This window comes from Hyperoodon ampullatus (assembly GCF_949752795.1).
Source record: "Hyperoodon ampullatus genome assembly, chromosome: 5".
Lineage (NCBI taxonomy): Eukaryota > Metazoa > Chordata > Mammalia > Artiodactyla > Ziphiidae > Hyperoodon > Hyperoodon ampullatus.
The window spans coordinates 9,704,729-9,725,542 of record NC_136918.1 but is presented as its reverse complement, the minus strand read 5'-3'; the positions used below and the strand labels follow the sequence as shown (position 1 = coordinate 9,725,542).

Genomic DNA, 20,814 nt, shown 5'->3' with positions numbered 1-20,814 from the left:
ATAGACAATTGCTAATATAGAAGAAACAATGATTTGGGCATATTTACCTGGCATTCAGCAACTGAGCTAAAATCTCTAATTGTTCTAATTGGTTTTTTTTTTTTTTTTTTTTTTTTTTTTTTTGCAGTACGCGGGCCTCTCACTGTTGTGGCCACTCCCGCTGCAGAGCACAGGCTCCGGACGCGCAGGCCCAGCGGCCATGGCTCACGGGCCCAGCCGCTCCGCGGCATGTGGGATCTTCCCAGACCGGGGCACGAACCCGTATCCCCTGCATCGGCAGGCGGACTCTCAACCACTGCGCCACCAGGGAAGCCCTCTAATTGGTTTTTAACAGAGTCTTGAATTTTCTAGGTATATAGTCACACCACTGCAAAAAGCTTATCCTCTTTTCCAATATTTAGACCACTTGTTAAATTTATGGAAGAGTCCCAAATACATTAGTTAAAACTTTCAAAAAATGTTGAATGGTGGTGAATGTGCCTATCCCAGCTTTGTCCCTGATTTTAATGACAGTAGCTTTGATTTTTCACTCAATAATATGATGTTGCCAATTGTAATTCATAGTTATTAGCAAATTTAAGTAGCTTCCTTTTGTTCCTATTACACTTGGAATTTTTATTAGAAAACCTACTTTGTCAAAGTTTTTTCATCTACATCACCATAATCACATAGATTTTAACCTTTAATGTTATAATATTCTAGAAAATGTTGATATATTTCCTAATGTTATAAAATGATATAATTCTGGAATAAGCACTACATAATTATTCCTATCCTTCCCAAACCATCCCAGACCATGGAAAAAGACAGAAAGCACTTTATTTCACTGTATGATTTTACCATATCCTTAATACCAAAACCTACTACAAAATACACAACACAAAAATGATGGAACAATTTTACTTATGAAGATGAGGATAAACAATTCTAAATAAAATATTAGCAAATTAAATCTAACAGTGTGTTAAAAGGATGATAGCAAATGATGTGAGAGTATAATGAGAAGACATAAGAGATTCAACAACAAAAATATATAAAGGATTTTTAAAAAATGGCTAGATATCGAAAATTAATAATATCAAAAATCAATAGCTATTCTATATATTAACAACAACCATTTGGAACTGGAAATGGAAAAGAAATCCTATTCATGCCATAGTTTTATGTTTTTAATAGATTTTTTGGAAGAACAATTATTTTCCATGTTATTTGGGGATTTGTAAAACATAATCTTGCAAATGGAAAGTAAACATGGGTGGGGCCCTGCATGTGGTCTAACGATTAATTCACCAAAGACCATTTAGAGATAGAGCCCTGGCTGCATTGCTGACTCATCAGATCTTCATTCCCTCAACCAGAACCGGTGCACCAGCCGAATTCAAAATAATCCTGCAGGTTCCCTAAGAAGTACTGATTAAATAGCATTTCACAAGAGAACTTGTGGAATTAATATCCTTTTGTTTGGGCTGGTCTTTACATCAGGGCATGGCTGATGTTCACTTTACGTCTGCTAAATGTTGTGCTGTCACTGTTAACTATTAGAGAAAAGAAAGAAAGCTTCTTGAATAGAAAGTCCCCTGGAGAAAAAGAACCGAGTTGTCTCATTGATTTCCTATTTCTGGGAATACATTCATTCATTTATGAATTTAACAGGTATTTCCTGCACTTCAGGTGCTGTACCAGGTGCTGGGAATAGAGAGGCAGCACTGCTGGACAGGGACACCCTCATGGAGCTTACAGACACATTTGGGATGAAACTGTGATGTCCTCACCACTTTCCTTTGGAACAACCAAACGGAGAGCCGTTGGTGAATGAAGAATCGGTTATCTCCACCTCTAAACGAACAAACAGGATATTTTATCATTAAAAGGCCTGATAACAGTATAGTACAGTAAATTCTGTTACTACACATAGGAAAGTCCTTTTCCAGTTCAGTTCTATATCCTGTTTCCCTCTACCGTATGTTTTCTAAGAATCAATAGAAACAGAAGCAGCATTTCTTCTCTGCCTTCTCTCTCGGGCTGAGGTCAGCTTTGGGCCGAGGCCAGCATAAGTCAGCTTGCCCAGCACCGACTCTTACCTCTGCCTCGAAGCCAGCCTTGCTAAAATCTTGATGCACACATGAAGTGCGTCTATCCAGGGTCCAGGGCAAAGATGGGGCCATGTCCCTGTGGAATATGGGAGGGGAGACCTATGTGGGCTTTGGGTTGACAGGGCATTGAGGAGGGAGATCTCAGGGGTTTTTGCAAAAGAAATTTGTCAATCATGTCAGAAGCCACCAAACTGTTCATATATTTGATCTCATAATTCTGTTTTGGGGAATTTATGGCAAAGAAACAATGTAAAAGAACAAAATGGCCAAAGATATTCTCATAATAGTGCAGTTGGTAATTATGATAAATTCTTAGCATCCCCAATACTTCCAGTGGGGAACTGTGATAAAATCTGGATGAAAGATTACAGAAGTATTAAAAATGGAAAGGATGTGTACTATGTTACTTCATGGAAATATCTACATTTAGAACAGAAGATGGAATTCACACATGGATTATAATTATGTGAAACATCTGTAGGAATATTGAGAAAGATTAGAAGAGTATTTAGACTATTTCTAACGGTTTAGAATTTAATTCGTTTTTTCCCCCAGAATTCTCTATTTCTAAAAAAATGCTTTTATGCAAATAAAAATAAATAGCAACTGACACATCGACATACACAAGCTACTCTTGCCAGACTTAAAAGGGAAGCACACAAACAGTTGTCTGCCTGTTGGGATTTGTCGGTCTGCCCACCGCCAACCTCTCCAGGACTGAACGTGAGAACAGGTGCTGTGGTCTCCCCACCTCCTGATGGATCGCCCTGATGTCAGCTACTCAGACTTACAAGTGTGCATCTCAACTCCTCCAGGTTTCTGGTTGTTGTGCCGTGTCCCTCTTCAGGCTAGCTAGATGGCTAGCTACCTGCCCTAAGGCTGCCTGCCTGCCTGGACGTTATCTGTCTTCACGTGTGCACGCGTCCTCCTCGCACTGGCTTCCTCCCGGCACCGTCAGAGGAAACTGTTCCCCTAACGCTTAACCCATCCCCCTGCATGTAGCTGGACCATGCCCAGATGTCCACCCCATTACTAAAGTTCATCCCTTTATATCTCAGTGGCTTTTTATTTTCAAGGATCTCTACTAAAAAATTAACACTCCTGAAAGCTCTACCATCTTAAACTAGTGTTTTGTAATATCTGTGGCTGTGTTTGTTTTTCCTTGACTAAGGTTTTGGGGGGAGGGCATGGGAACAACAGTCACAGCTACACTTTATTGATACCTAGTCTGTATCTAGCACTTTTTATGCATCAATCTTCCCAACAAACTTGCAAGACAACATTATGGGTTCCCTTTGCAGATCAGAGAAGTTAAACAACTTGCCCAAGGTCACACAGTCGATATATAACAGCCATGTTTCAAGCCCAGGCCATATGATCTACCAATTTCACTCCTGGGTATATATCCAGAAAAGATAAAAACTTTAATTCAAAAAGATACACACAGGGGCTTCCCTGGTGGCGCAGTGGTTGAGAGTCCGCCTGCCGATGCAGGGGACACGGGTTCGTGCCCCAGTCCTGGAAGATCCCACATGCCGCGGAGCGGCTGGGCCCTTGAGCCATGGCCGCTGAGACTGCGCATCCGGAGCCTGTGGTCTGCAACGGGAGAGGCCACAGCAGTGAGAGGCCCACGTACCACAAAAAAAAAAAAAAAAAAAAGATACACACACCCCAATGTTCATAGCAGCACTATTTACAACAGCCAAGACATGGAAACAACCCAAGTGCCCATCAACAGATGAATGGCTTAAGAAGATGTGGTATATATACACAATGGACTATTACTCAGCCATCAAAAAGAATGAAATTCTGCCATTTGCAACAACGTGGATGGACCTGGAGGGTATTATACTTAGTGAAATAAGTCAGAGAGAGAAAGACAAATACTGTATGTTATCACTTATATGTGGAATCGGAAAAATAAAACAAACAAATGAATAGAACAAAATAAGACTCACAGATGGAGAGAACAAACTAGTGGTTACTAGTGGGGAGGGGAAGAAGGGAGGAGCAAGATAAGGGTAGGGGATTAGGAGGTACAAACTATTATGTATAAAATAAATAAGTTACAAGGATATATTGTAAAGCACAGGGGATATAGCCAATATTTTATAATAATTTTAAATGGAGTATAATCTATAAAAATATTGAATCACTCACTACCCTGTACACCTGAAACTAGTATAATATTGTGAATCAACTATACTTAAATTTAAAAAAAGTTTTTAATTAGTGTTGTGGTCCTAAAAGCTCTTTAAAATTTGCAAACCTCCAAGCATTTTTTTGTGTTTTTTTGTTGTTGTTGTTGTTGTTTTTTGTCTCCCTCCCACCACCTCCAAGCATTTTAAATCAGACTTTCAGGAAAAGGATCTGTTAAGTTCTAACAGCCCAGGCCATAGGGGAAGAGGGTGTACATTCTTAATATCTCTGTGGCACTATAGCCACGCTGACATTTGCTTCTTTATCTCAGTGAAGGTGAAACCATGGTGAGACAATCCTAAATAGCCTGTGCAGAGCTGCCCGGGTGCAAAATGATGCTATTAATAGAAGAGATTTGAGGAATTCTCTTTGATACAAACTACTTTGTTAGAATTGACCTTTAAAATTCAAATCAAAGCACTGGTAAGTCTTCCTATCATAATAGCCCACGTTATATGTTGTTTCTTTCCAGATAAATGACTTGTCCACCAAGTGAACAGGGCTCTTTCCAGAGTTTCAGCTGAGGGGAGTGGTGAGAGTGGGGTGGCATGCCTCATTTGGGGGTTTTGTTGTGAAGGTCCCCAAGTGATTGATTCTGAAGTGCAGACACCACAGCCCTAGTCACAGGTTCTCAGCCAACAGCTTTCGTGTTTTCTATTTTTGGTTTAGCTTTTCTGGGTTGTGGAGATCAGTTAATTAGAGAAGAGTCTGCTTGAACAGGGTCAGTACAAATGTTCTGAATTGAGCCTAACTCTGGACTTAGAAAGCCTTGGAAATGGGTGTTTTTAAACATTTCACAAATGTTGATTAAGTGCCTTCTATGTGCCAGGCCCTCTGATAGGTGCTGGGGATACAGCAGAGAGCAAAGTTCCTGCCCTCACAGAGCTTATATTTCAGGAGGGGAGAAAGAATGAAGAAGTATATATCATGCCATATATTACACAGTGTCAGCTAGTAAAATATGAAGAAAATAAAGCAGGGAGAGGAGGCAGAGAGTGACGGGGGCTGCCATTTTAGATCGGACGGGTGGCAGACTTTTCTGAGAGATGGTGATGTTGATCAGAAAACTGAATGAAGGGACAATGTCAGGGCGGAAGGCATCTGAGGCAGAGAGAAACAGCAAGTGCAAGGGCCCAGGGGCAGCTGTCAGCCCAGCAGTGAGTCAGGGAAAGACACCCTTTCTTTTGGGGAGACAGCTCATGCCTGGGCCCAGAGTGTGGCTGGCAGATTACAGGCTGCCTGTCAGACCTCCCTGCCCCTGCTGCCAGGCTGTGGTGCAGGGGACAGCCTGTGCACAGCCACACGAAGCCTCTCCTGGTGGCACATGCTTTTAGAGGGACAGCAGGAAGGCTGGTGCAGCGGATGAGAGAGAGAATTGAATGAGGGAGCATGGTAACTAGCAACCTCTGTCTTAAAAGATGAGTGATGTAGATTAAAAATCCCTTTCTTCCGTGAGCTAACCACCACCCCCATGGGACAGGATTTAGGAGGCCCCATCCCCCACTGGGGGGATGATTTTCTGCCATCAACCATGAGGCTGACGTAGAATTTAAGAACCACATCAGCCCTAATACAATACCATTCCAATTTGGAAACTAAGGCAGGCTATTTCCATGCCCCTCTCAGAGAAATCCTCTCCTCCCTCCCCATCATTTTATTCCTTCTTTTATAGTATTTGTACCATGCTTTGTCTCTCCTGAGATAGAACATTCTTCCCAGCAAAGTCAAAAGATTCTTAACATAAGCGTAAAATCACTACCGGTTTTTATTTTTATTTATTTATTTTTTAAATTTAGTTTTATTTTATTTTATTTTAATTTATTTTATTTATTTTTTGCGGTACGCGGGCCTCTCACTATTGTGGCCTCTCCCACTGCGGAGCACACGCTCCGGACATGCAGCCTCAGTGGCCATGGCTCACGGGCCCAGACGCTCCACGGCATGTGGGATCTTCCCAGACCGGGGCACGAACCCGTGTCCCCTGCCTTGGCAGGCGGACTCTCAACCACTGCACCACCAGGGAAGCCCACTACCGGTTTTTAAATTACCAGATAAAACAAGAAAAATAGCCTTTCCTCACCCCTTCTTCCATCTCTAATCCCCTTTTTTATGAGCTTTTCATTTTCTACTTTATTTCTGAATTGTTTAAAATGTCTTACAAATTTATGGTTTTGACAAGCCCACATATAATTACTCGATATTTGTTTTCATTTTGTTTAATAATATGAGAAAACAAAGTGTTGTGTTGACATCTACCAGACCTGGATTAGCCTGTCTCCCCTAAGTCATTGCAAAGGAATTTGATGCCAGTAGATAGAATATATGTACATTACTGAAGGACCTGTTAGAAATGTTAATTGAGAATTTCCGATGCAGTCTGGAGCTTTGCAATATGAGATAGAATTGTAACCCGAAGAGTCATTCCATTCCCACCCCACTTCCCTCCCAACACTGACCCAATTAAATAAAGTTAGTATAATCCAGAAGCTTCCAAAACATAGGAGTGGACATTCATGCAATTTAAAGTGGAAAACAAAGTCAGTTCCATACTCTGGCATTTCAAAGCTGTTAATTAGAAGTGATTGTATCAATTTACATTCCCACCAACAGTGTAGGAGGGTTCCCTTTTCACCACACCCTTTCCAGCATTCATTGTTTCTAGCTTTTTTGATAATGGCCATTCTGACCAGCCTGAGGTGATACCTCATTGTAGTTTTGATTTGCATTTCTCTAATAATTAGTGATGTTGAGCATCATTTCATGTGCCTCTTGGCTATCTGTATGTCCTCCTTGGTGAAATGTCTATTTAGGTCTACGACGTCAGCGCTCTGCAAAGACCTAGAGGGGTGGGATAGGGAGGGTGGGAGGGAGGCTCAAGAGGGAGGGGATATGGGGACATATGTATGCATATGGCTGATTCGCTTTGTTGTGCAACAGAAACTAACACGGTATTGTGAAGCAATTATACTCCAATAAAGATCTATTTAAAAAAAAGAAGAGGGCTTCCCTGGTGGCGCAGTGGTTGAGAGCCCGCCTGCCGATGCAGGGGACACGGGTTCGTGCCCCGGTCCGGGAAGATCCCACGTGCCACGGAGCAGCTGGGCCCGTGAGCCATGGCCGCTGGGCCTGCGCGTCCGGAGTCTGTGCTCCGCAACGGGAGAGGCCACAACAGTGAGAGGCCCGCGTACCGAAAAAAAAAAAAAAAAAAAGAAGTGAGCCTGGGCATTGGTATAGTAAAGGAGAAATCAGAGAACAGAGATGCAAGCCAAGGGACAGACAAACAAATAATCCAGGGATGACAGTTCTCTTTGAGATGAACAAGTGTGGATGACTCATGACTCTTCGTTTTCCATAGTTTTCTTGCCAGATGGTGCTTAACCCTCACCCCAGCCCTGACCGTCGTGGGTGGGGTGCAGGTGTCTGTCTAGCACATTACTTAGAAGTAAAACCATCAGAAGCTTAATGGTGTTTGAAGCAGCATTGAAATGTTCCTGGTTTCAAAATGGCTGCGTTAAATAAGTAATCACAAAGTGGCTGCATTAAAGCATTGTGGACCACTTTCCCCTCCAAGTGAGAAGAGGGATGATTCTGACTTCTCTTTGTTGTGCTCCAACTTGCTCCTCTGCCTTTCCATGCCCTGAGCAATAGGTACCAGCTATGTGCATAAGTGGTGTTTATTATTGCTTGTTAAATAAACAACTGGCCTGTGTCCAGAATGCTCACTATAGATTTATTCAATAATCCCTATCCAGCACTGGGTTATCTCTCATCAGTGAGTTAAGTGTATATGAGAATGAGGTATCTAAAGCTGAGTTTGGTGGAAGTTTGGACGAGCAGGGCAGGGACCAAGAATAAAACAAAACTAATGCATTTTGACCATAGAATTCTCAGAACACATGGCTCAAAGGAAACGTGCCACTGGGTGACCAAGTGACTACGCACGTTCCTTAAAAAACGCTCCTTGTTCTTTGCGTAGAAATGAATTAAGTGTGTGGAGGAAAGTCCTATTATTGGTAACCCCACACTTTTGTGGTTTTCACATGAATGGGGCACAAGGTGAATGTAAGATCAGACTCTTTAAAAAATCAATATATGTAAGATACGATACCTTCAATTAGTTTTGTGATTGGTCCCAAGATAATTATGTTGATAAATATTTTCAACAGATAGACATTGTACCCCAAAGAAAAAGAAAATCATTACATTAAGAAGCTAGATGTACAAGTCCATGAAAAGATGCTCAACATCACTAATCATCAGGGAAATGCAAGTCAAAACCACACTGAGATATCACCTCACACTTGTTAAACTGGCTACTATCAAAAAGGTAAGAAATAACCTGTACTGGAGAACAGGAAACCCTTGTGCACTGTTGATTGGAATGTAAATTGGTACACCCACTGTGGAAACAGTATGGAGGTTTCTCAAAAAATTAAAAATAGAATTACCATACAATCCAGCAATTCTACTCCTGAGTATTTATCCAAAGAAAATGGAAATGCTAATTCGAAAAGATATCTGCACCTCCATGCTCATTCCAGCATTATTAACAACAGCCAAGATATGGAAACAACCTAAGTGTCCATAGATGGATGAATGGATAAAGAAGAGATAGATAGATAGATGGATAGATAGAGAGACCAATGGAATATAATTCTGTCATAAAAAAGAGTGATATCTTCCCATTTGTGACAACATGGATGGACCTTGAGGACATTATGCTAGTGAAAAAAGTCAGACAGAGGAAGAAAATAACATATTCAGGGGCTGGGGTGGGCAAGATGAGTGAAGGGGGTCAAAAAGTACAAATTTCCAGTTAAAAACATAAATGTCCTGGGGATGTAATGTACAGCGTGGTGACTACAGTTAATAACACTGTATTATTGCATATTTGAAAGTTGCCAAGAGAGTAGATCTTAAAAGTCCTCAATGCAAGAAAAAAAAATTTTTGTAACTATGTATGGTGATGGATGTTAACTAGACTTATTGTGGTGACCATTCCACAATAGATACAAATATCAAATCATTGTGCACCTGAAACTAATATAATGTTGCATGTGAATTATGCCTAAATAAACATTTTTTTTTAATTTTTAAAAAGAAAAAAACTAAATGAAACCATAGCAGAATATTTTCCTTCCTATATTAATCAATCACTGTAGTCAATAATATTGTACTAAATACAAGGATCATCTCTGAAATCACAGAATCTGCTATTTGCCTCTTTGTAGAGATCAAGGGTGTGGCAAGCCCCCTGGTAACAACAGATGTTAATTGTTTACAGGAAAATGCTCTTTGTATGAAATGTACCTTCCAGCCATGGATAATCGATATGCAGCTGACACATACTGCATGCACACACGTCTTATTTGGCATCATTCTTTTCGGGGACTTTCTAACCAGATCCAACCAGGGACCACATTCAATAACACTTATGGTTGAGCTTTAGGCTAAGATGCAACAGTGGCTTTTTTCTCATCAGTTGTGTACATTTAATTATTTACAAAGTTCTCCAACAACAACCATTTAAAATGCTTAAAATGGAAGGGGAGACCATATGAGGTAATAGGTGCCTTTGCTGGAGATGTTCAAGGCTGGCTACACCATAGCCTTGCCGGGGACAGTGCCCCATAAAGGAAAGAGTGGGGAGTCTGGAATTAATAGTTTGACTCTGGCTCTGCCACCCAACTGCTTCACATCTCTGAGCCTCTGATTTCTTGTCTGAAAATGAGGAGAGTGGATTTACCTTACAAAGAGTATTCTGAGAATTAGAGATAATATAGGTAAAGTGCCTATCCCAGTACCTGAATACAGTGTATGATCAATAAACTGAAACAACTATGATAAATGGGAAGAGAGGTGGACTAGATGACCAACTCTGTAGATGACCAAAGGGTTACAGGACATGCCTATTCTAAGATTCTAACCTTTTAAAGAACTACAGTACTGAAAAGAATTGCCCCAATCACAAGTACGTGTTGAGTACTTACTATGTGCAAAGCACTGTGTCTCAAGGAAAACTGTCAATAAATAACGAGGAGCAGGGCTTCCCTGGTGGTGCAGTGGTTGAGAATCTGCCTGCCAATGCAGGGGACACGGGTTCGAGCCCTGGTCTGGGAAGATCCCACATGCCGCGGAGCAACTAGGCCCGTGAGCCACAACTACTGAGCCTGCGCATCTGGAGCTTGTGCTCCGCAACAAGAGAGGCCACGACAGTGAGAGGCCCGCGCACCGTGATGAAGAGTGGCCCCCGCTTGCCGCAACTGGAGAAAGCCCTCGCACAGAAACAAGACCCAACACAGCCATAAATAAATAAATAAATAAATAAAATTAATAAAATAATGAGGAGCAGGCACTCAGTCATCTATCTTACACACTTGTATCACTGTTTCTAAAGTTAAATGAATGGAAGCCACCTCAAGTCACCACCAAAAAAGTCTCTTCCTCAAAGGGTAACTCTGAATTAGGGTGAATGTAACATGTAAATACGAGGATTTTACAGGAAGACAATACAGGCTCTAGTCAGGAAACAGAAAGGTCAGACTTGGGAGAAATAACTCCAGAATGGAGACTGCATTAGCTCAGCAGAGCTGTGGGAGGGGCTGAAGGCTTGGGCAGGGCTAATCAGAGCCTAGGGACTGTAGGAGGACAGACGGTGACTCCAAAACACCCTTTCCAGCAACCTGAGAGGCAGGAAAGGGGAGTCCATCCTGGATCTGGGACAGGGGATGGAAGCAGACCGGACAAACAAGGGCAATGGACTCTAGGGCAGAAGTCGTCAAACAGTTTCGATCGCGTGCCCTTTACCTGCCAGTGTTTAGATGCTCCCCACGACCCAATGTATTATTTGTAAGTTACCTCCATGGGTTCCACATTAAGCGTATTATACAGCCTTCACAGAGTATGGACATTCAGAAGGATGAGATCTATTGAAACAGAAGTTGCGACATCTTATTCTTCACCTTAATCGGTCTTCTTGTGCAGCCCACTTTGGAGACCACTGGGGGAGAGCAGGTGAACTTGTGGAGATAGGGGCATATGGAATTGTCACTCCCGGCATAGAACCTCAAAAGGCAAAAACACCCTCAACAAGGCTCCCTTAGCTTTCCTTCAAAAGAGACCCCTGTTGGGAATTCCCTGGAGGTCCAATGGTTAGGACTCCACATTTTCACTGCCGAGGGCGCAGGTTCAATTCCTGGTCGGGGAACTAAGATCCCACCAGCCTTGCAGTGCAGCCCAAAAAAAGAGAGAACCCTGCCACCATGTCAGTAACCAGGAAGGAACGGTGCCAGGTAAGAACTCAATCTCCCACCACTCTCCCTCTCACTTTCAGCCCTCTACCCAGGCTTTGGATTGCACTTTGCCCTGAAAAAGTTGCCATAGTTACACCTGATGCCACTGCCAGAAGCTTTTCCACCATTAGGAAGCTGGGACCCTGTAATCTGTTAGTGACCACATCTGACATGGAAGTGATTGTTTGTTTTTGTTTTTTTTAATTTGCATTGAAATATAGTTGATTCACAATGTTGTGTTAGTTTCAGGTGTACAGCAAAGTGATTCAGTTATATATATATATATATTTTTTTTCTTTTTTAGATTCTTTTCCATTATAGGTATATTGGAAGATACAGCATATTACAAAATATTGAGTATAGTTCCCTGTGCTATACAGTAGGTCCTTGTTGGTTATCTATTTTTTTTAACATCTTTATTGGAGTGTAATTGCTTTACAATGTTGTGTTAGTTTCTGCTGTATAACAAAGTGAATCAGCTATATGTATACATATATCCCCATATCCCCTCCCTCTTGCGTCTCCCTCCCACCGTCCCTTTCCCATGTTATCTATTTTATACATAGTAGTGTGTATGTTTTAATCCCAAACAGCATGCAAGAGTTTGGATGATAACATTACGACTGTTTTCAATTTGAGGAAAGGGAAGCACTTTGTTTAGACTGTATATTCTAAGGAGAGGGACCAAACCTTACAGAATTCTCTTCATACAGAGTCATGGGTGCATTTAAGCACTGGGTCCATAGTAGGTTTCGTTTGGTTGGTTGATTGATTTTCTAAAACTGATGAGACTAGCAAAAAAATTACTTCCTCCAAAACCAGGTGTAGTATTAACAAATATCATAGCATATTTTTTTCTGCAGGTTTTACAAATATCTCATCATCCTTATTAGAGGACATCACATGTGCTGGGTAATTTTTATATATGCTTCATCTTATTACTGCAGAGAGAAACACAAATAAACCTATAGTTGGTCTATAAGAACATCACCAAAGCAAACCACAAGGGCAAAAGCCATTTGTCCTGCTTGCTACAATTCCTACCTATGACTGCATTTTGCAGCCAGGACCCCTCAGCATCCAAATGTACAGAGCCTCCATAGAACTGCGAAAAACACATTTGTAGCCTTGGTTTGACAAGATTTCAATTGGGAGAACTAGCTGGTTTCTGCCTCTAAACACTGGCACTGGCTTTCCAATGTAATACCTGGTGACTCTTCTCTATCAGGAACTTGGTAGATCTGGTTACCTTAGAGATGCCTTATCGCCAGTGCACCTTCAGGGAATGGCAGCCAGCCCGCTGCTTCTATCTACTTAGCCAAGCCCAGGGGACGGAATCATGGTTCTCACTGACAAGAGGCAGTTAGTTTACTGGAGTTAAAAGCCAGCCTTTGTAAGGTTTGGGGAACACAGTTTTACATCTCAAAAACCTTAAGAAAAATTAATTCTATAGATTGGTAGTAATTAAGGAAAAATCATAGTTTTTTTTTTTTTTAAATAAGTTAGGTGAATTTTGCAGTTTCCTTAGTTCCTTTTTACTTGGCTTTGTCAAGGTATAGCCAGGACACCTGTCTTGGCTGGCATCAGAGAGCTTTCGGGAACACCACTTCAAGGCAGCAGCTGATTTTGTGCCTCATGTGCGGTGGGAGACGCGTGAGAAAAGAGAAAAGCAAAAGTCACAAAGACTTTCCGAAAGACATGAGAATGTTACAACAGATCTTCTGACTTTATAAAATACTGAGTGTTTTAAAGAATGCCATCTTTTATTATAACCAGTCTCATCACTCTTAGTCATAAAGATAAATGTCATTCCATCTAACCAGAGTTTTTTCACTTTCATTTAGAGTCAATTCCACTATTTCACTTGATGTGAACTTTCTATTATTTCTCCCGATTATGTAAGTGAGCTGATTATGCAACTAAGAGGTTGGTAAATATGGGGTTTATTATAAGACCAACATTTTTCTACAGCTCAGGTTGTTTGTGGAGTAACAAAGAGAATAGAAAAAAAAATATTTTTCCAGTCTGCCCTGGATTCAGTTTTATCATTCCCAGGTTTGATTTATAAATACCTGAATCTTAATCCCTTTTACAAATTAGCCTGGATCCTTAGTCCAGATGTGAAAGGAAATTAGGTTTTGCTTTAAAACGACAAGGCTATAGACACTGGCAAAACAAAATACTAGTTAAGTAACTACGGCAAAATCTCATTTATTTAAAATCCATTAATAAGGAATTTGTGATAGTTCAGAAAGGCTCAAGACCCAAGTGTACCTTTGGTCTAGTTGTGTAAGAGTTTGCTAAAGCAGTTATTAATGGAAAACACTTTTTTCAAAGAGAAGGCGGAAACTTCTAAAGGGACTGTTTCTAGTACCTTTAAGTAATTTTAGACATTTACAATACTGAATGGTTTCTTAGTTATAAATAATTATTATCCATAACTTAAGTCCTCTGAGCCACCACTAAGTAAATCTTCCTTGACGTACCTACAGGATTTGTTATAGTGATGAAGGTGGCCTTTCACTTATAAAATGAAAATGAAAGGCTTTCCTCAAATCAGACTATCCTTCCCTACTAGTTTCTTCTGAGCAAATCAGGTTGTTGGATGTTCTGCTTTAAGTACACAAGATCCAGAAGCAGCTTGCTGGGTTCAAATCCCCCTTCTGCCAATTGGGCATATTATTCACCGTTGTGGTGCTTCCACTTCCTTACCTGCAAAATGGGAAAAATAATAATACCTAAAAAATTTTAAAACTGTAAAGCACTTAGAACAGTGCCTGGTTCCTTAAAGGTTAGCCCTTGTTGCCATGACACTATACAGCAGGTCAGTGATGCAAGTCAGACTCAGTCACATCCCCAAGGCATCACTAAGAGAAACTTCCGTGAAATGATAAACACTTTACAGGAGGCAGGTTTTTTAGCCCCTCTTTTCACAAGGCTTACGGGCATATTTTCACAGCGCAGTGCATCACAACTGTTTTCCATTCTTCAGTCTTCCTTTCTTCTGGGCTCCAGCCACCCAACTTAGCCTGCCAGGTACTTCTGCTAAATTATGCATAAGCTTTTTCCAAGCCACCCCTCCGAGTCTCTACGAATTCGTCTCCGTTCTCTTTTCAGTTCGGGCTAGAACGCACCTCCTCCCTGAAGTCCTCCGTCATCAACGTCCCCCACTTATGATCAGCCTTTGACTCAGGCGCAGCTCTGCTTGGGAACCCCTTCTTAATAAATTCCTCAGATCGTTACAGGCTTTCTGAATCGCCTGGTCTTCACCTGAATTTTTTCATTAAAACGTGGAGTTTGAGCAGCCCGCTCTGAGTTGTAGGGCTTTGGGCTCCAAACAAAATTCCTAGTTAGAGACACAAGAACAGGAGCACGGGTGAGCTGCGGCCCCCGAGGCCTGGTGAGCGCGACCACAGGCCAGTTTAGAGGACCGTTCGTTTGGACCGGACAAGGACGAAAGGAGGTCAGTGACGCACCTGAATAAGTCCGCTAGACGACAGGAGACAGACTAATGCTTGATATGGTGCTGAGAGTGAGGACCGCGCGCGCGGGCGCGCGCACACACACGGAAAGAGACGAGCAGTCCCAGGTATCTGACAATGACACGCCCCGATCCAGACATGGCCTCAAAGGCCCCCGATTTCCGGAGCGCCCCCGCCCCCTCCGGAGATTACTGTCAGCGCATCCCTCCGCCCTGCCCCGGCTCCCGCGCGCCGGCTGCGCTCCTCTCCCCTCCCCCAGCGGCCGCAGCTCCCCGCCCCCAGCGAACGCGTCTCTCCAGTGTCCTCTCGAATGCCCGCGTGGCTGTCGGGTTTCGAATCCCCGCGCCGACCCTAGCTCTCGGCGCGGGCTGCCGAGTCGCGGGCGCAGCCTTTGGTCCCCCGCATCAATCATTAACGGGCCAGCTCGGGCTTCTGCGACCCGAGGGAGGGGGGATGGTACGGAACTCGAGCCCAGGGACAACTCTATCCCCCGAGGCCGCCGCGAAACACTAGCCAGAGAGGCCCCCGCCCTCCCCCAGTGCGCCCGTCCCTCCCTCCCTCCAGCGCCTCAGCTCCCACATCCCCGCCTCCCGCGCCGGGGGCGGCTGCTGCTGCGCCCGCACCGCGCGATGCCCAGTCACCGCAGCAGCGCCGCCGTCAGCCGCGCCGCCACCGCCGCTGCAGCAGCGCGGGCGGCCGAGAGCCGGTAGCAGGGAGCCTGGGGAAGGGGCCGCCGAGCCCCGTGCGCTCCTACCGGTCGCTACGCGGCTGCGAAATCGATGACTATTTTTATTTACTTATTTATTTATTTCTTAGGAACGGCTGCTCCGAGGCTCAGGTCCTCTCGTGAACCTGCAGCGACGCCCCCGGCGCGTGCACAAAGGCTCCGACGGCAGCCGGCGGGGACTGGCGAGCGCGCCGGAGCCGGCGCCAGAGGTCGCCTGTGCGCGCCCTAGCCAAGCCCCGGGCACCATGCCGCGGCGCCTGCAGCCCCGGAGCGCGGGCACAAAGGGCCCGCCCGGCACGACCGCGGTGGCTTCGGAGGCCGCCTCGCGCCCCCACCCCTCACCCTCCGGGGACCCTCCGGCCTCCGCCAAGCCGCTGCTGCGCTGGGACGAGGTGCCCGACGACTTTGTGGAGTGCTTCATCCTGTCGGGCTACCGGCGGCTGCCGTGCACGGCGCAGGAGTGCCTAGCCTCGGTGCTGAAGCCTACCAACGAGACGCTGAACTTCTGGACGCACTTCATCCCACTGCTGCTGTTCCTGAGCAAGTTCTGCCGCCTGTTCTTCCTGAGCGGCCGCGACGTGCCCTTCCACCATCCGTGGCTGCTGCCGCTGTGGTGCTACGCTTCGGGCGTGCTGCTCACCTTCGCCATGAGCTGCACGGCGCACGTGTTCAGCTGCCTGTCGCTGCGCCTGCGCGCAGCCTTCTTCTACCTGGACTACGCGTCCATCAGCTACTACGGCTTTGGCAGCACTGTGGCCTACTACTACTACCTGCTGCCCGGCCTGAGCTTGTTGGACGCCAGGGTGATGACCCCGTACGTGCAGCAGCGCCTGGGCTGGCACGTGGACTGCACGGGCCTCATTGCCGCCTACCGCGCGCTCGTGCTGCCCGTGGCCTTCCTGCTGGCCGTGGCCTGCACCGTGGCCTGCTGCAAGAGCCGCACCGACTGGTGCTCTTATCCGTTCGCGCTGCGCACCTTCGTCTTCGTCATGCCCCTGAGCATGGCCTGCCCCATCATGCTCGAGAGCTGGCTCTTCGACCTGCGGGGCGAGAACCCCACGCTCTTCGTGCACTTCTACCGCCGCTACTTCTGGCTGGTGGTGGCCGCCTTCTTCAACGTGAGCAAGATCCCCGAGCGCATCCAGCCGGGCCTCTTCGACATCATCGGCCACAGCCACCAGCTCTTCCACATCTTCACTTTCCTCAGCATCTACGACCAGGTGTACTACGTGGAGGAGGGCCTGCGCCAGTTCCTCAAGGCGCCGCCGGACGCGCCCACCTTCTCGGGCACCGTGGGCTACATGTTGTTGCTGGTTGTCTGCCTGGGGCTGGTCATCAAGAAGTTCCTCAACAACACCGAATTCTGCAGTAAAAAGTGAGCCTCTGCCTTGGAGGAGGCTGCCGGCTCGCCCACCTGTTTGTTTCAAGTTTCTGTTGTTGGTTTGTTTTCAAGTTTTGTTGTCTTTCCTTCTTTGCTCGAGGAGGGTGCTGCAAAACCACAGGGAAAAAGTTCAGTGCGACAAGGGAGTCTCAGTGCACTTAGGGCTTTGGAAGAAGGAGGTTGGGCAAGCAGGAGGGAGAGGGCGGCTGGTTCTTGCCCCTGGAAAAAATGCAGGTGGTGTCTGTGACATCCAGGGATTCTTCTAAGGCAGCGAATAGAACCCCACATAAAACCCCAACCAGTTCCATCTTCCAGTCGTCTTCTCTGCCAGAGGTAATAACGAGCAGCCCTTGTGAGGTCAGGCATGCGGTAAAGAGGGTAAGTAGACAGAATCCATGGGTACTTCCGTTTCGGTGTGAGGAATGCTTGGATTTGTCAAAGAATAGAGCTTTGTAGGAAAAGAGCACAGAGACACTAACCCAGGGCTTAACCTGCTAGAAAATGCATGGAATGTGAACACACGTTAATTATTTCAAACTGTTTCTTAGATGTTATTAAATAGTAATATATACAATGATTTTTCATAATTTATCAAAGCCTGTGATCTGCACTGAATTTTCTTTGTCACGTAGTTTTGAATCTTGCAGCTCTTCTGCATTGCATATACTTGAACTGGACATCAGGGCAAGCTGCTTGAGAGTTCTCAGCTACTTTTTTAAACAGTATTTTTTGAAGGCCTGTGTGTGTCATGATACAACTGTGAATTATTCTACCTTAGGGACTCTGGTTAAACTATTGGGAAGGAGCTAAGTGGTTTGTATAGGTCCCAGATTGCTATTTACTTATGTATTCCACAAAACCCATCCAGTTTTTTGGTTTTGTTTTTAATCTTATTCTCTCTTTCTCTACTGATTCAAATTGCCACTGGAATAAATGTGCCTTTGAAGCGATGTCCAAATGACTGGTCCTCAGACATAGTTTCTTGCATGGGGAGAGCAGTAGGTGTAAGCTTTTCTTACTTTATTGCAAATCAAGGTTTAACATTCTACTCAGGAGGGAAGGAAGATGGTATGGGCTGTAAGTTTTTGGCAGGACCGGTAATAGCTTCCTAGGACATGCAGAGCATTTGGCTTCTCTCACAAGGAGAAGAAATCAACCCACTAATGAGGCTGTGGTTCCTAATGCTGCCATCGGGGAAGGTGAAAGGACACTGTTCTAGACTGAGCCCATCTAGCCTTGCTTAAAATTAAAATCGTAGTATTCAGGAGTAAATATGGCAGTTGTACTATGAAAGTCAGGAGTATGTTACTTGAGTTATAGCTGACAATTTTGAGTTAAATAAGATGACCTTTGCCTAGTTACGCACTGAAGTCTCATTTGGATCCAGACTATGGAAATGAATGGCGGTCACCCTAAATCGTTGAAAAATTAGGGAAACACACTCCTGAGATCCTATCTGACAACCTCATTGGCCAGTGTTACTTAAGACATTTCTCATAAACGTTATCCTGGACTTGAGATAGCAACTCTAGACTAACACAGACCACTGAGGTGGCTTATTTAAATACTTATCACACTTCTTGACAAGTCCTTTGGGTGAAGAGCCAAATAAGTCATTGAATGGGGAAGACTTGACTTCATGGTATAATTTAGATCAAGCACAGAAGGTAGATGAACACTTACCTCAGCACTGGTAGGCTGGTGCTCCTGCCAAGATTGCTCTTTTTGTTTATGCTTTTAATCACTACTGTACTTGTAAACAGACAGGCTGCGCACAATTCCCTGGAGGAACCAGTATCCTTGTGTGTTAATTGCACACGGAAGTTAACTTTATATGTGTCTATATTTAACTTAGACCTCTTAACGAGATCGTAAATACACTTTGCACGTTTGCTGATGGGTGTCAGTGTCTCATGTTTGGCAAAGTGCAAGGAGATTCCTGTTAGGTTACAGAGACTGAGAGTTGTGCCTGCCACGGATGTTAATCCTCAGCTGTAACTTAATTCAGTACATGTATTCAAGGACAATTGTGGAAATCAGGCTATTTCCACATGCAAACTCATTTGCATGTCATTGTTGTCTCTTCTAGAGCTCCCAAAAATGTTGGTTTGGAAGCTAGAAAAACAGGTTGAGGGGCATTTTGCATCTTGCTTGTAAAATAGAAGAAACTTTCTAGAGACAGACTTCTAAAAAAGGTTGATGAGTTTGAGCACAAGAAATAAAGCCTCTATTTGTCATTTTAAATTTTTGTTGGCGATCTTCCAGGTCCTCAAAGAAAATTCTCTTCTTGCCTTGTGTCTTTGTCCTTAAGCAGAGGCCACTTAAGGATAAAATTATACCCATATAATTTTCAAGTGATTATGATGCATGAGCCCAGTAAGATGACACACGTTTCCCCTGGAAGGTTTCAGCAGAGTGAGGACTGACTTTCCTTCCCTTTGCCTCTTCCTTCCTGCACTTTCCCTTTCCCATTCCATCTTCGTTTTTATATACCACATACAGCACTGACGAGGGACATTCGAGTTGACAACAGTGGTTTGGCTTTACCTCATGTTTCCAAATAGGTACCTTATACACTACATAAGACCAGGGTTGATTTGTGAAGCTATATATGTTATTTGCTAAATGATATCAGATTTCAGTCAAGATAAATGATGATATTTGAGAATTAGCAAATATTTACTCAGTCTCCACATTTGCATGGAACTCTCCAGGTATATTATGTATTTCAGGGGTGAAATGACAATCAGAATAAAATCGCCTTTAAAATATTTTTTCACACTTCATTTTGCCACATCCTTTACAATTCAGTCAGTTTATTGTGTTCAGCTGTTAGAAATGTAGGACAAATGATAAGAATGCACTCCCTTATCTCTGTACAACCTATTTCAGCAGTAGAATTTTGAAGCCCGTTATGTAATGCATTTTATTTTTACTTGTTAGTCATGATCTGGATGACATCTCAAGGAGCAGCATCAGAGAGTCATGCCTGGGAAATGAGGGTGTTCGACTTCTATGCCTGTCACCCTGGGAGTTGGTCTCTGGAATTGACTCTGGCTGATTTAGGTGGCTAAGGGGAGGTTCCTTTCTTCCCTGCCATTCTTATATCTGCACCTGCAGGTGAAGAGGGTGACCTCCCAGAGAGAGGAAGTGAGTTCTTCGGTCATGTCATGACTGGCTTGTAAAAACAAACGTGATCTTTTCCCCCGGCCATACGCTTTCTGTAAATAGCCCAGGAAGAAAGTATGGGGCTTCAGAGCTGGCCAGAGTGGCCTTCCCATGTTTCCATTCATAAATCCTGCCTGTAAGTGATCGCAGTCCAAAACCGTTTCACTTAATTCATCATACTACTTCAGGGGAATTATTTTGAGGACTGCAAAATTTGAGGATAGAGGTGATTTTTATAACTTTTTCTGATTTGGTGCTGAATCTGAGAGCTAACAGCAATAACAAACAGGGATTTTAATCTTCAGATCTCTTCACAACTTGATTTAATCTGCACAAAGCTATAGTGGGAGACATACGGTAGGAGTTATCTCCACTTGAACGTTATACCGTTGGTCCAAGGTAGCAGAATTAGAACGTGGAGACGGTTGTGTGCTCAATTGTGAGTGTTACTAGTTCGCATGGCTATGATGCT

General features: G+C 44.0%; 1 protein-coding gene across 1 annotated transcript; it reads left to right on the top strand.

Moving 5' to 3' along the window:
* Window positions 1–15,888: 15,888 nt before the first annotated feature.
* Window positions 15,889–17,172, top strand: PAQR9 (progestin and adipoQ receptor family member 9; the record flags this gene model as incomplete). Its single annotated transcript, XM_079705489.1, has 1 exon — window positions 15,889–17,172. The coding sequence occupies exon 1, from the start codon at window positions 16,039–16,041 to the stop codon at window positions 17,170–17,172; it is 1,134 nt and encodes a 377-aa protein (XP_079561615.1). The 5' UTR covers window positions 15,889–16,038.
* Between the last annotated feature and the right edge of the window lie 3,642 nt (window positions 17,173–20,814).